The sequence below is a fragment of the Manacus vitellinus genome, unplaced genomic scaffold (assembly GCF_001715985.3).
Source record: "Manacus vitellinus isolate BGI_N305 unplaced genomic scaffold, ASM171598v3 scaffold_81_pilon, whole genome shotgun sequence".
Taxonomy (NCBI): Eukaryota; Metazoa; Chordata; class Aves; order Passeriformes; family Pipridae; genus Manacus; species Manacus vitellinus.
This window is the reverse complement of record NW_021940822.1, coordinates 1,140,159-1,162,029: the sequence shown is the minus strand read 5'-3', so window position 1 is coordinate 1,162,029 and position 21,871 is coordinate 1,140,159. Positions and strand designations below refer to the sequence as shown.

Here is a 21,871-nt window from a genome sequence, read left to right as displayed (position 1 = left end):
TATAAAATGTAACATCTCAGGCAAGGCCTGCGCGTGTCTTGTAACATCTTAGCCTTAGCAAAATAAACCCTTTCTTATCTCACCCCTAATTAACTGCTCTAGAGATTTTTTCAGCACCAAAATTCCACGGCAACATGCTCACCACAGTATAATCTCAAATTATGCTGCTGAAAGACATTTTCACATCCTGCACACCAAGCTTTCAATTGATGTTTTACCAGTTTTGGTTATCCAGAACTGCCAAAGGTATATCCTTGATAAAAATCCAACACAAGGTTTTCTGAAGCCTAATTAGGCACAGAGGCACACTAGACCAAAAAAAATCATCTCAACATGAGCAGAAAACAGTGCAGCCCTACCCATCCATTTATTGGACAGCTCTGAGCTGCTTGTTGAGCTTTTCCAGAGCAATCCTCCATCAGCCACACACCAGGGCAGAGAACAGTCACTCTCAGCAGGTCAGCATGAGTAGAAGCTAAACAGGGAGAAAAAGCTCCTAATGGAAACACCAGGTAGATCTTGTAGGAAATGTGCTGTCACTGACTGAAAATATATATGCAGATATTTGTGGGCTTCACAAATGCCCTAAAATGGGAAAAAAAGAAATCTTGCTTGCTCCCATTTTACATGTTAACAAAACCTTAATTTCTCCATAAGCGGGTTACCCATCCAAAGATCTGATTCAAAAATTAACTTCATTATTTACTACTATTCTACAAAACAATGAAATGTACCCCAGAGCTCCCCACTCCCAGCAAGGATTAGCCCACCACCAACTTTGGCTCATTTGGGAATGAGATGCACTATTTTCTGTCACTAAGTCAGAAAAAGACCATTGAGAAAAAAAAAAAATCAACAAAGTTTCCTTCTAGCTTACTGGACTGACTCAGCTCACCAAGGCAAGCTATACAAGCACCAAAACCAGCAGAAAGAAGCAGAAAAAGTGAAGTTCTTTCCTCTTTACAGCACCATGGCACAGGTACTTGCTGAGCTCAGATTTTATCTCCACCATCTGCTCTTTGAAATTGCAGGAATTATTCCAGTAATAAATAAAGAATAATCTTTATTACTGGAAAATTGAAAGCATCCTCTGGTATGAAAGATGCATTATGCCCACTGCTGCAAAACTCTTTAGAGTTTTTTAAAGCAGTAGGATTCCACTGGCATCACTACAACATTTGTGAGCCAGTAAATATTTCCATGGCAGAGCATAAGCATCTCTGCAAAGCTGAGTATCCTCTACATTGCAATCTATTTCCTTATGACTCTGTCACTCTTTTCTAAGCTACCTGGTTCATCAGGACTGAAAGAATTTCTATCAGGGCACACATTTTATCTCTTCTCATCTCTACTCATAGTTACTGCTGAGGAATCCTACTTTTTTTACAAAATTACTTGTACCACCTTTCCATTTCCCCTCTGCCAACTGGCATCTACCATCTGTTACTGTACCCCAAGGAGACTTCAGGATGAGCTCAAGTAACTTGACAAAAACCTGTTACTCACTTCTGCTTCTCTGCCTTGTATTGCTGCGTGCAGTCATCAAAAAGCTTTTGGTTCATCTCCATGAAGAGCTTCAGTGCATTGTAGATCAGCCCGTGGATTGTTCTGCAAAGAAATGAGGAAAGAACAAGTCATGGTGGGCAGGTTCTGAGCCCTGAGTTAGCAGCAGTAGCACAGACAAGAGGTAACAGCAGCAGCAACTCATTCTATATCCGTGTGACAAAAGATTTTTACGCATTTCCAGCTCCTACCACAGGAAAACCCCTTCCACAAACAGAGCAGAAACTGCACCACAGGGAGAAAGAGATGGAGAAGAAAGAGAAGACCACTGGGGCAGGTCTGCTCTACCACAGTCAGAGTAATGAGTGCAAAACTATGCATTCCTGTATTCATTTCTTGTAGTTAAAAGTGGGAAAGGAAGGATGCTAGGAGCCTGTTCAGGGCTGTTCTCAAGGGGGCTTTAGTGCCTCACACAGTTCACCTCACATATACAAAATTACTTTTTTGAGCTGCCCAGTATTTGGTCACGAGCTTTGCCACTGAGCTGCCCAAAACACAGGGGCAGCAGCCCTGTAGAGATGGGAACTAGCACAAAGAATACCACAGAAGAAAAGTCAACTTTGTGCCAGTGATTTATGGATAGGTTGCACTGTGTGTGAGCTCCCTACAGGACAAAGACTCTCCTGGGGAATAAAAACAAGTGTTGAAGCTGTCTCTGAAAGACCTGACCCAGAGGCTAAAGATGAGACTCAGAAGATTGAGCTCTGTGCCTCCACCAGTTCTACAAATGGAATAAGGAAGAGAGATGCAGCCATGCTGGACTTAAGCAAGCTGTCTGACCAAGGAGAAGGAAGACGGGCATCTGACATACTCAACCTGCCCTGTTTTAGCTATTGCTAAAACAAAGACAAGGAGAAATAAGAGGAAAACACTTTCAGGACTTCTTCTGCCATACCACTGGGAAGCAGACAAGAAGAAAAGACAGAAACAGCAGAATCATGAATCTTGACTGCTGCAAGGACACAGTACTGGTGAAGGGTTTCAGACAAGAACATAAAGTCCTTTTCTGAACTTTGATCAGGAGGGGCAGTAACACTGAATGAGTGTCTGAGCACATCTGTCTGCATGCACATGTGCACACACATCACACGTATGTGTGCATGTATGTGCCTGTCTGCACATGTGTGTGCCTGTTGGTGTCTCTGGGTGTTTGTGTGTGGTCACGTCTGCACATTTGTGCCTATTCCAGACTTTAGAGCACCCTTGACTGGTGGCTCCAGTCTGTGCTTTCTGATAGAATGGAGAGCAGACTAGTGGGGAGCTCTCTGCAAACAAGCTCTACCTCACAACTTTGTCATTGCTACCACAGTATACTACTGAGCTCTGGACTTGCCTAGCCTCCCTAAAATTAATTATTTTGCTTTTTTCCACCCTCTAGAATAGAGGAAGATGACTTTTTTTTTTTTTGGCCTTCTTGTAGTTTTTGCTGAAAGACTTTAGGATCTCAGCTGTGGACCAAGTATTTTTAGCTGATTCATTAAAAGGAAGTGTGTTAGATTAAATTAGCTAAACTTGAATTAACCAGGTAAGGAATCAAGTGAAAGAGAAGTCAGTAGAAAAGAAGTTGATAAAAGAACCATAAAACAGAGTAGTATCTAGGAATCAGACACAGGGAGCAATATTTGACATGGACAGCTGCCCAGTTAGTTCTGCTTCCTCTATTCTTCTTGTACTCAAGGAGTCAGGCACTGCATTAGCCAAGGTCTCTGCTCATGGAGAACATATGGGCTGGACATTAGCTAAAAAGCAGACAGAAGTCAGTGGGAAAACCTACAGCACACCTCGGAGAGACCGGCAACATTACTGACAAGCAGGTATCAAAAGCTACGACTCGATGGCCCCCAAGGCTGGTAATTGCAGGTGCCTCAACTCGTGCAGAAGCAGGCCTCTGTGGTCTGCCGTGGCACTTTTCCATGCTGATATTACTAACAACCCCCCACTCAGCACCTGGTGCCACTGAGCGCCATGCAATGTTGCACTGCAGCAGCATGCCCCAAGATTGCCAGTGGGTCAAGCAATCTGGCATGCACAGCAAGTGCCAGGGCATGTGGGAAGACCTACTTGTTCCAGTGACTCTTGGAGTTCTTGTAGAGCGCTGGAAACATGATCGGGAGAATTTTGGCTGCATTATCGCTGATCAGGCTCATGATATATTCGTTGTTCCAATAGTACAGCGCTCGCTCTGCCACCTGCAGTGGGAGAGAAAGCCATCCTTGAAAAGGCTCCTTCCAGTAACACCTGTGGTGCACAGGGAAGCCACCCCCCAGTCGAGGAGCCCACATGCTTCCCCACAGCACAGGTAGCAGGGTTGACCTTCACAGACTTCTACAAGACCAATCATCCCTGCTTCCCAGCCTTCCTCCCCTGACCCTCTGTCAGACACTTCTCATTTTCCTGGGAAAAACATAATGTTCTTGAATAGACAAGCCTACTGTCAATATACTGATGACCCAAACACCCTTTACACAACACTTGAGGACAGTAATGTCATCTGCTCCAGGTCCCAGTTCAGACTAGCACCAAACCTCCTCCATTTCTTCAAACTGTCTTCTGTAAAGTTCCACTCCTTCCTGGCTTTTCCCACAACAGACTCTCTCAGGGCTTTGAAGTATGCTTCAGTCACTAGTCCCACAATTCAACCCCCTGATTTAGTAAGGGTGAAAATATGGAAAATCTTGGGGCAGCCATCCTGCTCTAACAAGACAAACAAGTTTAACAAGTTTCCACACAGTGACAGACTCAACCACAATTCTTCATATTTACCACAAATCTGGGCAATGCAAGCTAATTTTTGCATTTAGCACTAGCTTGAAAATGGCTTTAAAAACCTAGGAATCCAGACTCAGTTTTATATTTCAGATGGAGAACTATATGCCCTTAACATATTGTTCTACATGAGTAAATGAAGGGAAACTCACCTTGCGTTCACTTATCTAGTGTTTGGTTTTCCAAACACTAGATAAGTTTTTGTTTGCTGGATTAACAGACAACCCACTCAGAGAAAACTCACTCCCACCAAAGTGTTCAGACTTACTAAGAATTCAGTTCCTAATTTTGCTCTCAGACAAGCTGCAGACATAGAGACTGTTCAGTCTGACTGTATGAGACACCTTTGGGGTAAATTTTCCTAGGCTGTAATGTGTTTGCAACTTCTCCAGGCTTTTCAGTCTTGTTTTTCAAAGAGTTGGGCAGCAGATGATGGCTGCTATCAAGTACAGGATGTCTCTCCTGCAGCCTTTACCCGACTTTATTCAATTTCCTTAGTTCCCTTTGGTAGCTCCCTCCATGCCCTAAGGTCACATTAGTCCTTTGGTTCCCATCACCACACCAGTAATCCATGTCCAGCTGATTTCCATCATGCTCCCCTAGTCCTTTACAGGAAATTATCTTTTACATACACGTGACCTAGACTGATTTTATTGTTGTGTTGTAAACACGTGACTTTGGACCTCCCTATACCAAAAGACAGATTGAAGCCAGTCTGCCTTACTATGCAGTCACATTCATTTGGGAGATGGCTATGTCACTATTTCTTTAACACCCCAGCTATATCAGGGTCAACAAGCAAGCTATCTTCTTCCTGGGCGCTCTTCATGGCAATCTAAAACACTGAGCCAAAAACACCTGCTAGGAGCTACTAGCAGGTCCTACCACCCTGTACATTTTAAACCTTAAGACTACTATCCACAGAGATTATTTCAGCTTCCCTTCAGTGAGAAGAAGGAAGAAGCAGACTCCAGCACTTTTTTAGTATACCTCATGCTTTACCACCTATGCTAGAATAAAACAAAGTACCTTCTCTGCGCAGTCTCTTTGGTTGGCCTTCCTCCAATACTGCAGAATGCTTGGTTTACTGCAACAGGGGGACACTGGATGGATCTGTCTTTGCTAGCCCAAACAGGAGGTGGCAGAGCACCCGTGCTCCAGCTCCAGCCTGCTGCAATACACAGTGCTGAACAGCACAGAGCAGCAGGAGGGGCTCCACTGATATGCTTTGTTTTCTCTTTGGATGAGCTTGCTCTGTGGTTGTGGTGAGGATTCTCACCACATCACCCCAATACTCACCCTGGTCACACCTCCACGTGCCACTGATCCACAAACACAATACCAAAAGCTGTGGTGTCACCCTCACATGCCAAGTGGCTTACATGTCAGTGCTCTATCCCGTCCCTGTGCTGCAACCCACCTGGAAGTGTGGGCTGGAGACACACTTGGCCAACTGCCTGAACAAGGGTTCCATAACTTTCACAAACTCAGATGGCTCAATCACATCCAGGATCTCCTCCAGCTCATTTAAAAACATCACCTCCTTGGGACTGTGAGTTTTCGGCCAGAACTTCAGCAAGCCCACAATCACCTGAGTGGGGAGGGTACAGAGACAGTGTTAGAGGATAAAAGTTAACACCAGCTGCAAAATAAATTTTTAAGGATCCAAACACAACAGCAGAGGGCAGGAAGTAACAGAACAGATTTTCTCAGAAAGTCAGGGTGGGTTACCGGGGAAGAAAGAAGACAAAAGCCCAAACTCTGCCCAGTGACATTCATGACAGTAGCTCTGTCTAGGCTGATACAATTCCGTACTACAAGCACAAAACTAATAACCACTTTCTTTCCCCAAACACAGCTTAACACAGAAGGCTGAAACTGGATTGGGCAGCAGCTGGCCGACAGTGCAGAGTAACCATGGAAGACCAACTAATAAAATGGGAAATGCTACAGAGAAGGTCTCTGAAGAGTCATTATTCAAAACACCTCAGACCTTGAACACTGGGGAGCAACAAATAAATAATGCAATGGATGGGTTTAGGACAAGGAAAGGAAGTTCTACTTCACACAAAAGTAACCAGATTATGGAACTCATTCTTGCAAAACTTTGTGGAGACTCAAAGTCCAGAAAGACTCAAGAATGTAGCAGACAAGTTTGGGGAGTTTACAACTAATGGTTTTAATTAAATATGACAATGCAATATGACAATACTTCTGTCTAAGTAAACTATTGCTTACAAGATACGAGAAGAACATACTACAGCAGGGTTAGATTTTATTTATTTTTAATACCGCTTCCTGTCCTACCCATCTGCTTCTAGACACTGTCAAAGGCAGGATCCAAAATCCTGCAGACCTTCACTCTGTAGGAAGAAAAAATGCTAACTCTGTGGACACCAGAGTCACACGGAGTTGGCAGTAGGAGTTAGTTGCTCTTTCAAACCTGTGTGCTTCAGCTACCTGAACCCAAAGCCAGCACTTGAGAAGTTTACAGCAGCAGAGGAACAGTAGCGGCCAATGCAACAGCAAGATTAGAGACACCTAAGCATTGTGTTTCTGCCAACACAAGGCTTGAGAAGCCAGCAGTTTGTTATGCTCAGTGTTTGTCATTAGTCATGTCTGCCATTCAGGCAAGAGTTACCTTCAGAGACTCAGAAGTAACTTCTACAGCTAAGGCGGTCTGAGGTGTGTCGATTCCGTCTTTGCTATTACTGAGCACATCTGAGGCTTTGCTCACCTGGCAGTCTTGCAGACTGCTGTTAACACAAGAGCTACTATGCTAAGCCTTGCTGAGCAAGCTTCTGGGAGGCCGACTTGAGATGAGTGTGGACCCAGTGAGTAATCTGGCCTCCTTTCAGCACTGTTGGTAATATCTCCTAGTGCATTCAGACCCTTGCTGATGCACAAGCCCAGTAATTCTTCCAGACTTCAACAACCCTAGTCATCTCAGGGGTCTATTCAAAACCTTCACAAGCAGGATGCTTTAACAGGACACAACCTGTGGCAATTTGGCCTTGGTATGTCTGGTTGAGACACAATGCAACACTCACTGAAGGTAATGAAATTGGGTCATCCCACTGCTTTCCACAAGCACCAAACCAGACCTGGGTCTGTAAGCCAAGGGCCACTAACCCGTCACTCAGGAACTAGTGATGAACTATGGAGCTTTACTATTTGAATAAGCTGCAAAATGAATCCTGGAAATATTGACAGATTTCTATTTCTCTCTTTTCCCTCACCCTTAAGAGGTGTGTTGGCAGGAGACTGTTGGACTGGATGTCAGCCACAGGAAGTACTCATCATGATCAGGAAACTACTTTACACAGTTTGTTTCAGAGCAGGCTTTTGGGAACACAGGAAATGGAGGACCTACATTTAAAGGAAAAGCTAGGAGGTCTGCTTCAGCACTGCTGGTGTCAGAGCTGTGGAGCCAGAAAGCTGACAACAGCTGACCAACTTCTATCAAGCACAGTCAGGCTCACCATGAACGCACACATTTAAGCCAGAGAACAGAACGACCTCAGCCAGCACTACTCATTAAAACGCTCACACTTTCTGGTGCTCCCTGCTACAGTGACACAAGCACACGTTCTTTGCCCATCTGCTGTTTTGAGTCTGTGAAGCTCAGCTCTGTAGAAGACATTTCCTGGCCTGAAGTGGGTGGAGAAACATTTGTCTCCTTCTTGCTCCTTCAAGCTGGCATATAGCCTGGTTAGCACTGCAGGTCTGTGCAGCCAGTGACTAGAATATGGGAGGTCTCCACTGCTCACACACTTTAGAATCTGCTGTTTCCCAGCCCTATATCCTGAAGGCAAATGTGTCTACAAGGTGACTTAACACTATGAAGGTAGCAAACTGATGCTAAAGCTGGAAGGAGAATACTTTCATGAAGGAACAGTGGCTTGCCTAAGTAGATCTTTGTGTCCCAGGTTCCTAACCTCATCTCCACAGTTTTGAAACCAACTCCAATAGTCTGGAGGGGTCTCCACTATTTCATGGCCCCCACAAGCTCACACTGATTCCATCAGATGGTCATGTGTTTTGTCTCTGCAGCATCTGTCACTAGCTGAGAGCTCTACCCTGAAAGAACAGCTTGGTATAGTGTTCCTTCTGCTAGACCAAGATCTGAAGCACTATAAGCATCAAAGACATCAAATAACCCACCTTCATGAAGCTTTCAGGAGAGAACGCTAAAGGCTTGCGCATGAGCAGTACAGCCCCTTCTGCCCACAGGGAACCAGGCAAACCCAGTAAACAATACCACTCACCGACTCAGCCTCTTTACAGCAAGGGTTAAAAAAAGAGTACTTTAAGGAAGCTGTGAAGCTTTTTGGGGCTTGACTGTCACACAGAAGTTAAGCAAGATTACTCACTGGCTCTGTCAAACTGCTGTCTTTCTCCAAGAACTGTACAACGCAGTATGCCAACTGTAGGAAAAAACATGGCAAGATTAGAGCTTCCTCAAGTGTACCTGAGATTAAAGCGCCACCATCCCCCCTAGGCTGGAAGTAACACCGTGGCCATTCTGTTGCAGCTCTAAACAAATTCAGTTTTCTTATGGCAAGCAAAGGCTTTAAGCTCAAGCAGGCAGGGCCCGAGCTCCAGATATTCATGCAACATATAGGATAAAACTTGAGCCACCTAGAGCATCCACAGCCAATAGATTCAGATGGAAGCACAGCCGGACACACAGGGAGGAACAAACCGGACTGTCACAAAGCCCTGCCCCATAAAAACAGGGCTGGGAGAACAGACATCACTACTTAGCACCCATACTTCTTGACTTCCTAGCCCAAGTTCTGATCTTCTATATTCTTCTATTATGTCCTCAAAGCCTGAAGAAATTGTTCGTTATACCAGTCTAGCAGACCAGCACACCAATTTCTCCACATATCTCAGCAGCGACTAACAGCTGACACACCACATGCACAGCTGGGAATTTTACCTCTCTGGTTCCAGCGGGGCCCAAGTATTTCACAAGCTTCCAGCACAGAAAGACAAAGCAGGCCACAGCATTAAGTCAGCAGGAAATGCCAATGCCTATCAGCCAATGGCACAGGCCCAGGCACCACAAGGATGGGACAACCACTGCAGTAAGGGACTAGTGCAGAGCCCAAAACATATCACAGTAAGAACTTCGTACAATGCAGCAATGTGGCCTGGTGAATAGCTATATACAATGAGCTTATAAGCTAATACACACATATATATATATATATGTACAGCTTATAATAGCTATAAGTTCTTGCAATAATCCCAATCTGCCCTGGGAACTTGAAGCACTTCTCACCTGTGGATGGTAGACACTGAGAGACTTCACTTTGTGCAGTGGTAACAAGACTCTGATGAGGAACATCTTGTGCTCTTCCTTCAGAGGCAAAGCAAACCCATTGATTATGCTGAGAAGAAACAAGAGTCTTGTTAGCATCCTTACCCAGCAGAAATACAATATCTCTCACCTCAAAGACTCGCCCTAGCTCTCATTAGTCCCTTGAGAAAGCACTCACCAAAAGCATGGTCACTGTGGCCCAGCCTGCACACCATGCTCAGCGAGAGTGTGTCCTTGGCAGGCACCACAGGGAAACGCTTCTGATGGGGCTTGGGCTCTGCTCCTTTCTGTGCAAGGCTGAGCCCACACACACTTAAGCAGAACCTCTGGGGAAGGCCAGCACAGAGGCAGATCAGTGCTTGAGCCTCGTGCTTTACAGAACAGGAGGATGGTGGTACAAGAGGGCTGCAAACAGAAGGGCAGTTAAGCCATGGTGAAGGCTGCCCACTGGTAAGGCTGCTAAGGCTTCCCACTGCTTCAGGGGAACTATTCTCTTTTACTGCCTGCTGAAGCAAGTGTGACTGGACTCAAACGAACAGGAGAAAAATCTGGGGAGGAGAAGGCTACCACTGCACTTATCAGCAGGCTGGAGAGTACTTTAACTCTGTGCTGCATCAGACTGAGATTCTCTGGAAGAGGAGCCTCCTGCAAGGACTGCTGAAGGAAGGCACTGCCAGCTCACATAGCACACTGGGCTAATGTCTCACTGAGTCTCACTCACTGTGGGCCCTCTGGGATTTCCAAAAGTGGCCTTACCTTCCTAGGATCTCCAGTAGCTCTGCAATCCCATTGTGGTGCTCTGTTTCATAGATGAACCTAAAGAGAAGGATGAGAGATCATTGCCAAATGCTGGATATAGTCTGATAAACAAAAGGAAGGAAAAACACTGGAGACAGGGACTCTAAGTGGTACTAAGAAACACCTCACCTGTAAAATATATTATTGATCTGTCTCCTCACATATGCTCGCAGACCCAGGAACTTCCCGTAGATCCTGTGCAGAATAGTCTTTAGGAAGTCTCGTTCTCTGGGGTCTTCACTGTCAAAGAGATCCAGAAGCTGCGGGGAGAGAAATTCAGTCGGTATCTGCATAGTGCCTGTCTGAACAAAGCTACCAGCAATGCTGGGCACTGCTCACACTCAGCAAAAGTGGCACTTTCAGCTGGGTGATGCCCTCAGCACCCTGAGCACAGTGGTCATTTCCCTGAAACATGCAGCCTCCTAGTCACAAGCTGGAACCATCTTCTTTCATCTTCAGGAACACAGTGATGGCCCGCACTTTCTACAAAGCTGCACATCCCCAGATTTCCCCTGCAAGGCTCCTGCACCCTCTCCACCTGTACAACAAGTTATGAGTTCCAGAGATTACAGCTTGCACACAAAACTCTGTCTGCTCATCCAAGACAAAGGAATAAAGAAAAGTCACATCATCAAGCACACTGCTGTCAAAGCTGGACTGTTTATGTAAAACCTTGACCCAAATCTGCTGCATGTCCTTCATAAAGGTGGTGCACAGTGGCAGAGGAAATGATTACTTACAGACAGTACAAACTTCTGGTCAATGTATTTCTTGGCTACATTTGGTTGGAAGTCAGGCGATTCCAGGAACCGGAGGAAGAACTCATACACCAGCTATGAAGGGAGAAGGAGAGATCACTTAGAAATCCCTCTGTCCTCTCACCACTGCTTACTTCAGATTTTAAAGGTTTTCCTTCTCCTTAAGGATTCAGGGAAAGGCTGGAAAGCCTGAACAGGAGCACAAAACCCAGTGTTTCCCCACTCAGTGGGATCAACGCAGCTGCCCTTGCTCTAATGGGCAGGGGTCTGGTGGCACATAACTGCCCAATCATGGGATCTCATCACTTCAGGTCCCCCCATAGACAACATCCACCTACTCAGATTAAGACACTAGGTCTGGGAAACTCTTCTCACATCTTCAGCACACATCTCTACAGAGAACAGAAACCTTCAGAGATGGCAAAGGCTGAGGCTTCATTGGAAGTCCTTGAGACATGCCAAGGAAGAACAGAAAAGCAGAGAAATGAAAGAGACTCCAGGAAAACATGCCGTGTCCTCTGCCTCCTGGGGACTGACTCCAGGTTGGCTTGGCCCCACTAAGCCATGTGAGCTGCATGCTGTGTCCCACTTGGACAACAAAGAGCAGCTTGTTTTAAGAAGGCTGTCAGTGCTGAACTTCTGGTCTCGCTGTCCTCTTAGAGGGATGAGTCCATTCCAGGGCTGACCCTGCCTAGTGCTTCTGAGGGGTCACTAGGCCAAACGACAGTGATACATTCCAAAGGTCTGACTCTGGAGTTGAAGGAATTACAGGGCCATGCATCCAAAGGCAGGGCCCAGCTGCAAAGGACACCACCACAGAAAAAACTGAGATGATGACCAACAAGCTCAGCACTCAAGGTCATTGCCACAAATCCATGCTGGCTGCTGCTGGCTCAATTCTGAGAAACAAATGCTTCCTAGCATCCATTGCACATGATGAGGACACACTACTTCTATCGATGCTCACGCCACTATGTCAACTGCAGCAGTGAGAAGCGATTAACCACTGCTGCAGAACTGCACCTTATTTCTTCTCTGTATTTTCTGCTTCATTCTGCAGTACCTGGCTCATCATCTGCCTTTGTCTGCTTGACAACATGTCCCTGTGCAAGTGCCTGGGCTTACCTCCTGACTTCCATTGCTGAGCTCTGCTAAACCATACTCACTGTCACTTTCATAACCTAGTTTGTCTTAAAAGTCTGTTTCCCAGGGAACACAGCCTAATGAAAAGGTCTTTGTCTCCCTTCCCCTCTTCCTCACCCTCCAGCTCCCTATCTTTTCTTGTCAAACATTTGCTCACAGCAAATGCAACTGAATTACATCCAGCCTACAGGAGGCACATTAGCAGGTACCAGCACAGGCTTTGCTTTGGCACCAAGCAGCCCTCCTCTTCCATGTACCTCCCAGGTAGCTGGGCAAGGTGAGGAGCACTGAAGCAGAAGGGGTGCTGTTTCCAATGCTGCTGAAGCCCAGAGGATGCAGGCTCTCAAGTCTTCGTAAGGGACAGTAACACTACTGGGAACTGCTTCTTACATAGGCAATACAGCACAACTCCTTCACTCCTAGCAAAGTGTTCGCTCCCAGCCTACTTGAGGGCCACGTGGGACTACAGGCATCTGCAGGTGAATGTTGCACACAGCCTTCAGCCAGTTCCCAAGACACCCTTGCTGTCTGTACTGTCTAAGAGCCACCTCTGACCCCTGGGTGGCAGGCCTGGTCCTTCCCCAGGACCCCTTGCAGGCTGGTGAAGCAGCCAGTGGCAAGACTGGCAGGCTCCAGCCCTACATGGACTCTCGACTTCCTGGAGATAAATTCACCAGATCTATATTTCCCCCTCCTCCTCACCTGAAGGTGTGGCCAGGCAGCCTCTAATGTAGGCTCATCTTCCTCAGGGTCAAACTCTGCTCCTGTGGGATTGGATGATGGTGGGAGTGTCCGGAAGAGGTTCACTGAAAACTAAGGTGAGTGAAAAGGTGCATGAATGACATCCCCACACCTCATGATGGTCCTCCACATAGCAAATCCTTCACTGCAGAGCAACATATTGTGATTTGCCACAGCTGTGCCCACAAACCAATCCCTTCCTGCAGGCTATAGGGTAATAGTCTGCATAGAAACTCCACAAGCGCAGTCTATGCCCGAGACAAGAGCTTCCACCTCTCCCTACAGCAAGCACTGTCACCACGACATCCCCCCTGCTCCCACTTCTCTTTCTGGAGGTGGGCAGATAATAAGGAATAGGTAGCACTGGGGTCACATTCCTCCCTGATAAATCCCTCCTCCTCCGCACACTTCTGAACAGTCTCTTTTTCTTTGGCATGCAAGCACATACTGGCCCCATGCCCTACCATGATAACAGCTTCAGGATAGATAGCCTCAGTGACGACATCACGGTTGTGTGTGATGTACTCCACCATCTCATTGAGGCCTGCTCTCTTCACCTCCTTGAACTTCAAGTCGCTGAGAGGGTCAGAGATGAAGTCAAAAAGCACACAACACTGCCGCAGCTTCTGGATGAAAAGCTCTTCTCGTTCATGTGGAGAAGCATCTGTCAGAGAAAGCAGGGACATCTGTCCTTGAAGATAGGCAGAACATCTTCCTGGTTTCCCCAGATATAAATGTGGTTCACTCCCTGTGGTTTCCCCCTCCTCTGTCACATCCTCTTTGAACTCATGGGTGGGGAAGATGGAGAGGCAGCGTTGCCCCTGCTATGGACACGAGACAATGGAGGCAGAGGGACTGCAAGGCCTCTGAAGCAACTATCCCATGAGAGGATCTCAAAGACAGTAGCAGTTTCTAATCTGATAAGCACTGATCTCTTCCCTGTGCAGGGTAGCCTGGAAAAGAAACTCAACTAGTTCCCATCACAGACCAGTAACACCCACGCTCTGAACTGCACAGACACAAAGGGAGCTGGACAGTGCACACTGTAGTCTAACCTTCCGCCCAGAGAGCAGTGCAGAAGAGAGGGGCCAAGGTGGCAGGGGTTCATACTCTTTTTTTATTCCATACGACTGGAAACTATGCACTGCCTTGGCCAATGACACAAACTTACCTCTTGCTTGCAGAATGCTACTGAGCTGTAAGGCAGCTGCCTTTCCTAAAAGGGCTGCCTGCGTCTGTGAGCCACATCAGCAATGGGTCTGGCTGAGTGACTGCTGAAAACACTTTCTTCTTGTCCACACTTAAATCATATTTAATTGCAACATTATGTTCACTAAGTGTCAATACCAAGTAATTGCCCTAAGGTGAAGAGCTTCAATAGCAGGGCTACAATTTGCAATGGAAACACAATGAGGAGGAGGCCTAGTCCTCCAACAGGAAGAGGTGGCTGTAGGAATCAAGGGCAGTCTGCATCAAGGTCTCTGCACTTCATCCTTTCCTGCATAATCTGCTGAAGAATCTGAAGCAGTCCTCAGTACATAAAATCACGAGGGTTTAAACAGTTCAAATGGGAAGGTAAGTACTGAAGTTTGCATTGAGAATCCTCTGATTTTTTTAGGCCATCCATCAATTCTCTACCTGCTGACAAGCCAAGCACTTTTCCCAGAATATCCCTGCTGCACTGCCCACAAGACTAGCCATACACTGTCAGAGTTGCTTTGGGAAGAGCCCTTACACCACCACACTCTGCCTGGAGAAGGCACAGCTTTGTCACACAGGTCACTCCCACCCCACAGCTTCTTTACCTTTAAGGGCTGGGAGTTTTTGCAGTTCCCGGTTTTTGCTCAGATTGAAGCGAGAAGAGCTGTGCCGGCGCTCCTTCTTCACAATCTGGGGTCCCCCTGAGTACTTGATTTTATTCAGCTGGGTTGGTGGGGGAGCGCTGTTACTGGGCCGCTTATTTGATGTTGGCTGCTGCTGTGGTTGCTGTGGCTGCTGCTGAGGCTGCTGGGCCTGACGAGAAACAAAAGAGTAAAACGACTCAGAAGTCTTTTACCTAAAGACCTCAAAAGCAATTAGACACCATCAGCATCTTCTTAGACTGAAGAAACTGGGCAGGTTTTTCACTGTTGCACTTGCAATTAAGTGCACCTCACCGGTTCCTGCCAGCTCTAGGCAGGAACCAACCAGTTGGTTGCATCTGCACCAGATCTGCAAAGTAGGCAACAGTTTTACTCATATCTGTGAGGCACCACAAAGACACCATATCTTCTTGGCACAGCAAGTGCTATGGATATGGAAAGCAAAGTCACATCTTTCAACAGGTTACAGAAGTCTGTTGACAGAAGAAAAAAGCAGAAATAAAAACTTCCTGTGGTGCAAACAGAAATCTCAGTGTGCTGCTGTCTCCAATTACATCACTCTGTACAATTTACAGCAAGCAAGTATAGAAAACTAGCAATTTGCTTCTTTGTCCTTGCGCAGGAAAAAAGCAAAAAAAAAAAAAACCTGGGGAAAAGCAAAGCATAGTACAGAGCAGACACAATGGCCCTGGAAAGGCAACAGTGAAGACCACTAAAATCATTGCTGCATCCATAGACCAGGAGCACCGAGTCTACGAACCACGTAGACTACGTACATACATACACACACAACCTTAGGTCGCAGGTTGTGAGCTCTCCCAATCGACCCTGGCTGCTCCATCCTCTCAAGCTGTCTCCACCTCACTGCTGTCTGAACTTCTGTGGATGTGCTTTTATCACATCGCCCCTTTTAGCCACACAAACTCTGTGCCTGCACTTTCCTCTCCCACTTCACGCTTGCTAAACTGCACTTCCAGAGGCACTTTCTCATTTTTAACACATGACCAGAAACTGAAGCTGGTGTTTGCTCAGTTCAGCTCTATTCTGACCTTGCTGAAGCTCTGCTGGTTCAAGTCCCACTTGGGTAATAATGACTCAATAACTGACCCTTTCATTTCACACTGACCCAGCCTGTGGAAAACTTAACAGAGGAGAGGGCAACATCTTGTCAGCAAGCCTATAGCAGAGGATTCAGCTGGAGACAGCACCCAGCCTACTGCACTGCTGGTACATGAAGCCAGGGATCTGCAGAATGAACCTGTTTAGGATACAACAGGGATAGCACAATGGATGGGGGGACAGAGGTGGGTGACATCTTTGGATATCACTTCCTTCTTCCCCCATAAACTCCCAACAGCCACATAGAGCACAGTGGTACATACACACATCTCCCCAGAACACTGACCAGCAGTACTTTGAGGGAGCACATCAGCAGTGCAGGAGCTCACCAGAGCTCACCATTCTCCAGATGAGGTACGGCCAGTCTCTTCCTGTGAGGAGCAGCTGAGCTGCAGCTTACTCTGCACAGTCTGTTCTCTGAACTGGTTTCTAAAGAGGTGCAGCACAGCACTACAGTGCAAGAGCAAGAGTTACTGCACCTGCAGCATGTGGGAAGGCAGCAAGGTAGGAATAGGGAAAGCCGTCTACAAGGAGACGCTGCTCTACAGATTTGGATCTGTAGAGCAAGTGTAAAGACTCCCTGTGGAAAACAGCACCCAACACAAAACACCAATTGTTTTGCCAAGCCATTACTTTTTAAAGATAAATCAGAAATATTTTTGTTCTGGTCTAGCTCTGTTTGAAGGAAATCTTGAGTGGTTCTGTTTCAGGCTCAGCTCCAAGCCAAAGTGTGGGGGGACAACAAGATCTGAACTCTCTTCAATTTACATTTGATCTGACTCCTTTCATGGAGCAGCATTGTCCCATGATGAGAGGAGGGAGTGAGATGAGCTCTTGCTTTGTGATGAAAACAGCAGTGGCTGCCAAACAAAGCAGGCCTAGACTACAAACTGGAGATAACTTATCCTAAACAGTGTTCTCTCCTCAATTACGTCAGGACAAATCCTTGCTGGCAACCTTACAAGACTGAGAAGCTCATTCCTCACTCTGAATATTTGGTGAGCCACTCAGATGTTGTCCAGATGCCTTTGGGAAGGCTAGACCTCTACTCTACATCACTCTCCTTCCACAGAGAAGAAGGGCAAAACCCGAATGCTGAGCCATCACAGAGAAAAGATCATACAGAAACAGAAGATGCATTGGTGGCCTCACAGGTAACACTGAAGGAAGCAAGACACATGGGCCCTCCTAGCTGACAAGACATGCCTGTGCACTCCTCACCCACCCAGAAATGCCACAGGCAAATGTTCTGAACATGGCATGTGCACTGCATGTGAACAGGCTGGATCACGGGGCTAGAAAAGTCCTTGTCACTAGTCTTCAGTAATCTACAGTCTTCAACAGCTTGCATGAAGAGAGACAAAACACAGCTTCAGGTTTACCTGCTAATTATTTAAGAAACAGTCATACATGCACAAAAGTCACACAGCCAAGATTGCTAGAGAAAACCTAATGATTGGGGAGGTCAAATATACTCCTATGCTGCAATGCTTAGAGGGTTTAGGATGGATCGCTTCTATATGGACTTCCTGGTATCAAGTTGAATACCTGCTTTCAGGAGGTGCTTCCTGTGGCAGGCTTGCTGTCCTGCTGCCTTCAACACCTCCTACCTTGGTCACATGAATCAGAAGCAGCTTATTTTAATTTTCCTAACACTTTCTTCTTTGAAGTTTCCATCCCTGAAAACACAGCAGGCTACTGAACCTGAAAGCTTTTCTCTTCGTGCACAGGTATCAACCTCACAGACTGTTTCCCCGACACCAACACCAGCTGACATGGCTGCAGGTGCACATCTACCTGATCAGGCTCAGCCCCTCCTGACAGGCAGGGCTCACACCACCACGGCAAAGCTGACAGCCTGGGAGACACTGTTTTGCAGCAGCTGTTACACTGCACATGCTGAAGTGACCAGAGAACTGCATAAAGTTGTTCACCCAAGTGTGGTGTGGCAGCCACACCTTTCCCACTGTGGTGGAGCAGCTACTTGTGCCAACAGGACAGGCCAGCCCCAACTCCCCCAAGCACAGGTTCCCTGGCTCCATAGCACTTCCTCCCCACTGATTCCCACCACCTCTCCCCCTTGCTAGGAACTTGTCTGCACAAGTCAGTGAGCCCCAGGCCCTAAGCTTGCTCTTCACCCCAGGCTCCCAGGGACAGATATCCTCTTCCCCCAGCCACCCTGAGCTGTGCAAGCTTTTCCTCTGCTTCCCCACCCATGCATGACCTCACCTCTGCAGGCACTCCTACTGCAGCTGGGTGCATAGCCACTCGGAAAGCCCTTCTGCCTCACTGGTCCCTTGAGCATCCCCTGCTTGCTAAGCTTCTCAGCCCAGATCTGCTCTCAGCTCCTCCTCCTCTGATGACTCTTTCCTTCCCATCCCTCAAGTCAGTACCTGCTCTCTTTGTCTGCTGTTACACAGCTTCCCTATTAAAATCAGGCTCTCTGCCTCAGAAGTAACATCAGCACACTGTAACGCCTGTCTCTGAATAATGAACTCCAGGTACTGCAGTAACAAGCCCCATGGAGATATCTGCAAAACACGAAAATACAGCAGATCAGTGAAAAGGAGCACCCTCTCCCAGAGCTGCAAATCTCATCAGAGAGACTCCAAGCTGCCCTCGAGGCTGCAGAGCAACTCCTCTCTTTACTGCTGCTGCTGCTAATCCCTGCTCCCACTTCCAGGTCATTAACTCTCTTCCCCACCCAGCTGCCTCTCCCAGTCTTTCTGGCCAGGAGGAGTAACTCTTTCTCATCCTCTCATCCAATGCTACCTTGGTCTCTGACATTATTTCTTTTTTCTCTTTAAATAGCTATGTAGAAATTCTCTGCATTCATATATTCATCATGTTCCAGAGGGAATGAACTAAACAAATCTTTCATTTCCCACTCCTTGCTCTCGTGTTTTACTCCACTGTTTTACTCCTTATCTCTCCCTAAGCAAATTGCCCCCGCCAAAGCCAGGGCCTGGCAAAGCTCTGCTGGCTCTTCACATCAGATAGCTTCACCCCAAGATGAGCATCTAACCCTGTACTTAAAAGGGAACTCAAACACTTGCCTTCCCTTGTGGGGATGCGTCTGCTTTTGAACATATCTGCCCTTCCAGATCAGCTCCACTAAAAGCTCCTTCGCTGCAGAGAACAAAGCACTGCGCTTAGGGGTTTATGGACTGACTCCTGCCCTCTTTGTCTCCGTCCACAGAGATCCCCATAGGAGCTCCTCTTCCACTGTATTTGCTCAGATCTGTCAAAACAGAGCTGCTCTTCAGCAAGCTTTACTCATTCCACCAGCCAGACAACTTGCCTCCAAAACAAGTCACAACTTTCTGGTACCAGGATAAATTAAAGTTGAGTCCTCCCCTGCTCCATGGTGTGAGAAAGGAAAGCACATATAGGAAGAGAGCTGCCCAAGTGCCGCTCCCCCACCGCAAACCCATTAAGCATCTATTGAGGTACGAAGAAAAAGGAAAAATCTCTCTGGTGCACACAATTTTCACCCTAGAAAAGGCAACCAATCAACTGTAACTCCATAGATGAATTCACAGGGCATGAAACTCTCCCAATGGCAGCAGAGGTATCCAGGCTGGGCTCAGCCCATCAACCCCACTAGACAGTATCACTCCCAGCATTTCACAAGTCAAACCACCTCCTGCTTCTGACACAAGGAAGGAGTCTTGCTCCCAGCACATTACCTAATTCCTCACAGTCCCCCAGTGTGAAAGTCAAAATACCTTTCTGTGCTTCCTGAAGAGCAAGAAAATCGCATTCAAAGTGGTATACATTTCTTCATATCAAGCAAAGAGCGCTCTTCCATTCTGCAGCAGAGCAGTCCAGAGACAGACAGGAAAGCACCAAGAGAGAACAAACTTCACTGCAGAACCAACAGGGAAAGGGAGAAGAGACCTGTGGCCCTGCACACTGCAGAGGTGTCTCCTTTCTGCTCTGCTCTCTGTTCTTATGATCAAAGGAAACTCAGCTTTCCATCTTAAAGAAGGGCTGGATTATGTCTGGAGTATGAGGAAGTGGCTGGGTATGTTTTGTGGGAGGGGAGGTTAGACGCATCACTTCTAAGTTTCTTCTGCACCCAGGCAGACATTACATGCCATTTCAGGTCACAGAAGAAAGCTTGTACCCTGTGACATTCTTCTCTTCTTACTGCAACACTTGTAACCAGGAGAGCAGTGCCACAGTCCACTGCTGATTTGGACGGCACATCAGAGCGCTCTGCTTTCATGGCTATCCATTACCCTTCCATTGCAAGACCCAGGCTTTCCTTCCTCTTTCCAGAGCTGTGAACTCAGCAAAGAGTGCCAAATAAATAAAAGGTAAGTCTGACCCCATGATGCCAACACAGGAGTTCTTTCAATTCCTTGGAGTCTTCAGGAATCTCTCCCAGCAAGCCGTTTTCAGCTATATACGCAAAATAAAATGGGCAGAGGCAAAGGCCAGGATGAAGGATCTACAAAACTTTGCTACCTGCTCCAAGGCAAACAAAGTCACATTCTGATTCCTTGCTGGCCACACGGCAGGTTAGGCATGAGCACAGCTTAGACCCTGAAACTGAGTGGCTAACAGTGAGGCTCTGCAACACAGATCTATGCTTCAAAGGAGACTCTAAAATCACATTATTTTGACTACAACCACACCACCGAACTACACATTTCTTCCTAGTCTTCATTAGCCTTACATGCCTCCTATGCCCAGTCCTCCAAATTACAAACGCAACATGTTCCAGACAAGACTTGAGCACATAGGCTTCTACAGATATAGAAGTGGAACAGCTTGCTTGCCAAACTGCAGTATTAAAAAAAAAAAAAAACCAAACCACACATATACACATGCTTCCTTGGACATGCATACAACACTTTTCTGAGCCAGTCCTTAAACTCCACAACTGCACTAAGTGCCAGACAAATTCAAGACTACCAGAAAAGTTCCAGCATACACAAATTTCTACTAATTCTAAGCCCACCTTATCATAACATCATATTCTGCTAAGGCCATTCTAACACATCTAGCTTGGCAACATCAAAACTGAGAGTGACAGAGACTCTGTGCATCTGGGAATACAGACTGTGCCTTCTTGTGAGGAATGCTGTGCTCAGCAACATGGCTGTTATACCAAAGGAGAATCATTTAATCTGTAGCAATTTATCCTTTCAAGTGTTCCTATCCATAACTTCCTAATCTCACTCCTCCAGAAAATGCCTCAGAAGAACAGTTCCTTTTCTATTGCTTCTCAGTACTCTCCCACTCCGACACGAAGTGACAACAGTTTATTGCGCTTTGCTCCAACAGGAGCACGGCAGCTGCTCCCATCTGTCAGGCTTCCTCCTCCTTGATAACCGTGGCTTGTCTGTTTCTGCAGCCAACTCTGCCATGCCCTGCCCACCTCTGTGAGCAGCGCTCGCCCTCAGCTTCATGCCAAATCTCTTTTTCCAGGTCTGTAGGGTACGAGACTCATGTCTCTTCCATAGTCATTGTTCCCTTTGGGCCAACTTTCAAGGGGAACTAACTACCACCTTCTCTGATTTCTTAAGATCTTGGTGACGTGTTATCTGGAAGAACAGCTTGAAGTAGATAGAATGAAAGATTTCATTCCTCCCCAAAGATGAGCTGTACATGCACACTGCTGTACCGAAGGTACAGCCTTACCTCTTCTGAATTCTCTGCCCCACCATCCTTCCCGCTACTGCTGCTGCCAGGCTTTGTGGTGCTTTTGGTAGACTTCGGTGACTCCTGAAAGGATGAGAACATATTCAGAGAAAATTTCACCTTGTTCAGAGTTTTACCAT

The 21,871-nt window shown here is 46.7% G+C and overlaps 1 protein-coding gene across 1 annotated transcript in view; it reads right to left on the bottom strand.

Annotated features, from left to right (window-relative positions):
• The window catches only part of PPP2R5D (protein phosphatase 2 regulatory subunit B'delta), a 27,821-nt gene extending 5,950 nt beyond the window's left edge, over positions 1 to 21,871 (bottom strand). Inside the window, exons 1-12 of the mRNA XM_008922852.2 lie at positions 21,732 to 21,871; positions 14,904 to 15,111; positions 13,563 to 13,762; positions 13,060 to 13,170; positions 11,197 to 11,289; positions 10,586 to 10,716; positions 10,415 to 10,474; positions 9,620 to 9,728; positions 8,703 to 8,756; positions 5,750 to 5,920; positions 3,625 to 3,752; positions 1,507 to 1,608 (exon numbers count right to left, since the gene is read on the bottom strand). Coding sequence (XP_008921100.2) covers positions 1,507 to 1,608; positions 3,625 to 3,752; positions 5,750 to 5,920; positions 8,703 to 8,756; positions 9,620 to 9,728; positions 10,415 to 10,474; positions 10,586 to 10,716; positions 11,197 to 11,289; positions 13,060 to 13,170; positions 13,563 to 13,762; positions 14,904 to 15,111; positions 21,732 to 21,833 — 1,469 coding nt within the window. The 5' untranslated portion in view covers positions 21,834 to 21,871. The remainder of the gene's footprint in view (positions 1 to 1,506; positions 1,609 to 3,624; positions 3,753 to 5,749; positions 5,921 to 8,702; positions 8,757 to 9,619; positions 9,729 to 10,414; positions 10,475 to 10,585; positions 10,717 to 11,196; positions 11,290 to 13,059; positions 13,171 to 13,562; positions 13,763 to 14,903; positions 15,112 to 21,731) is intronic.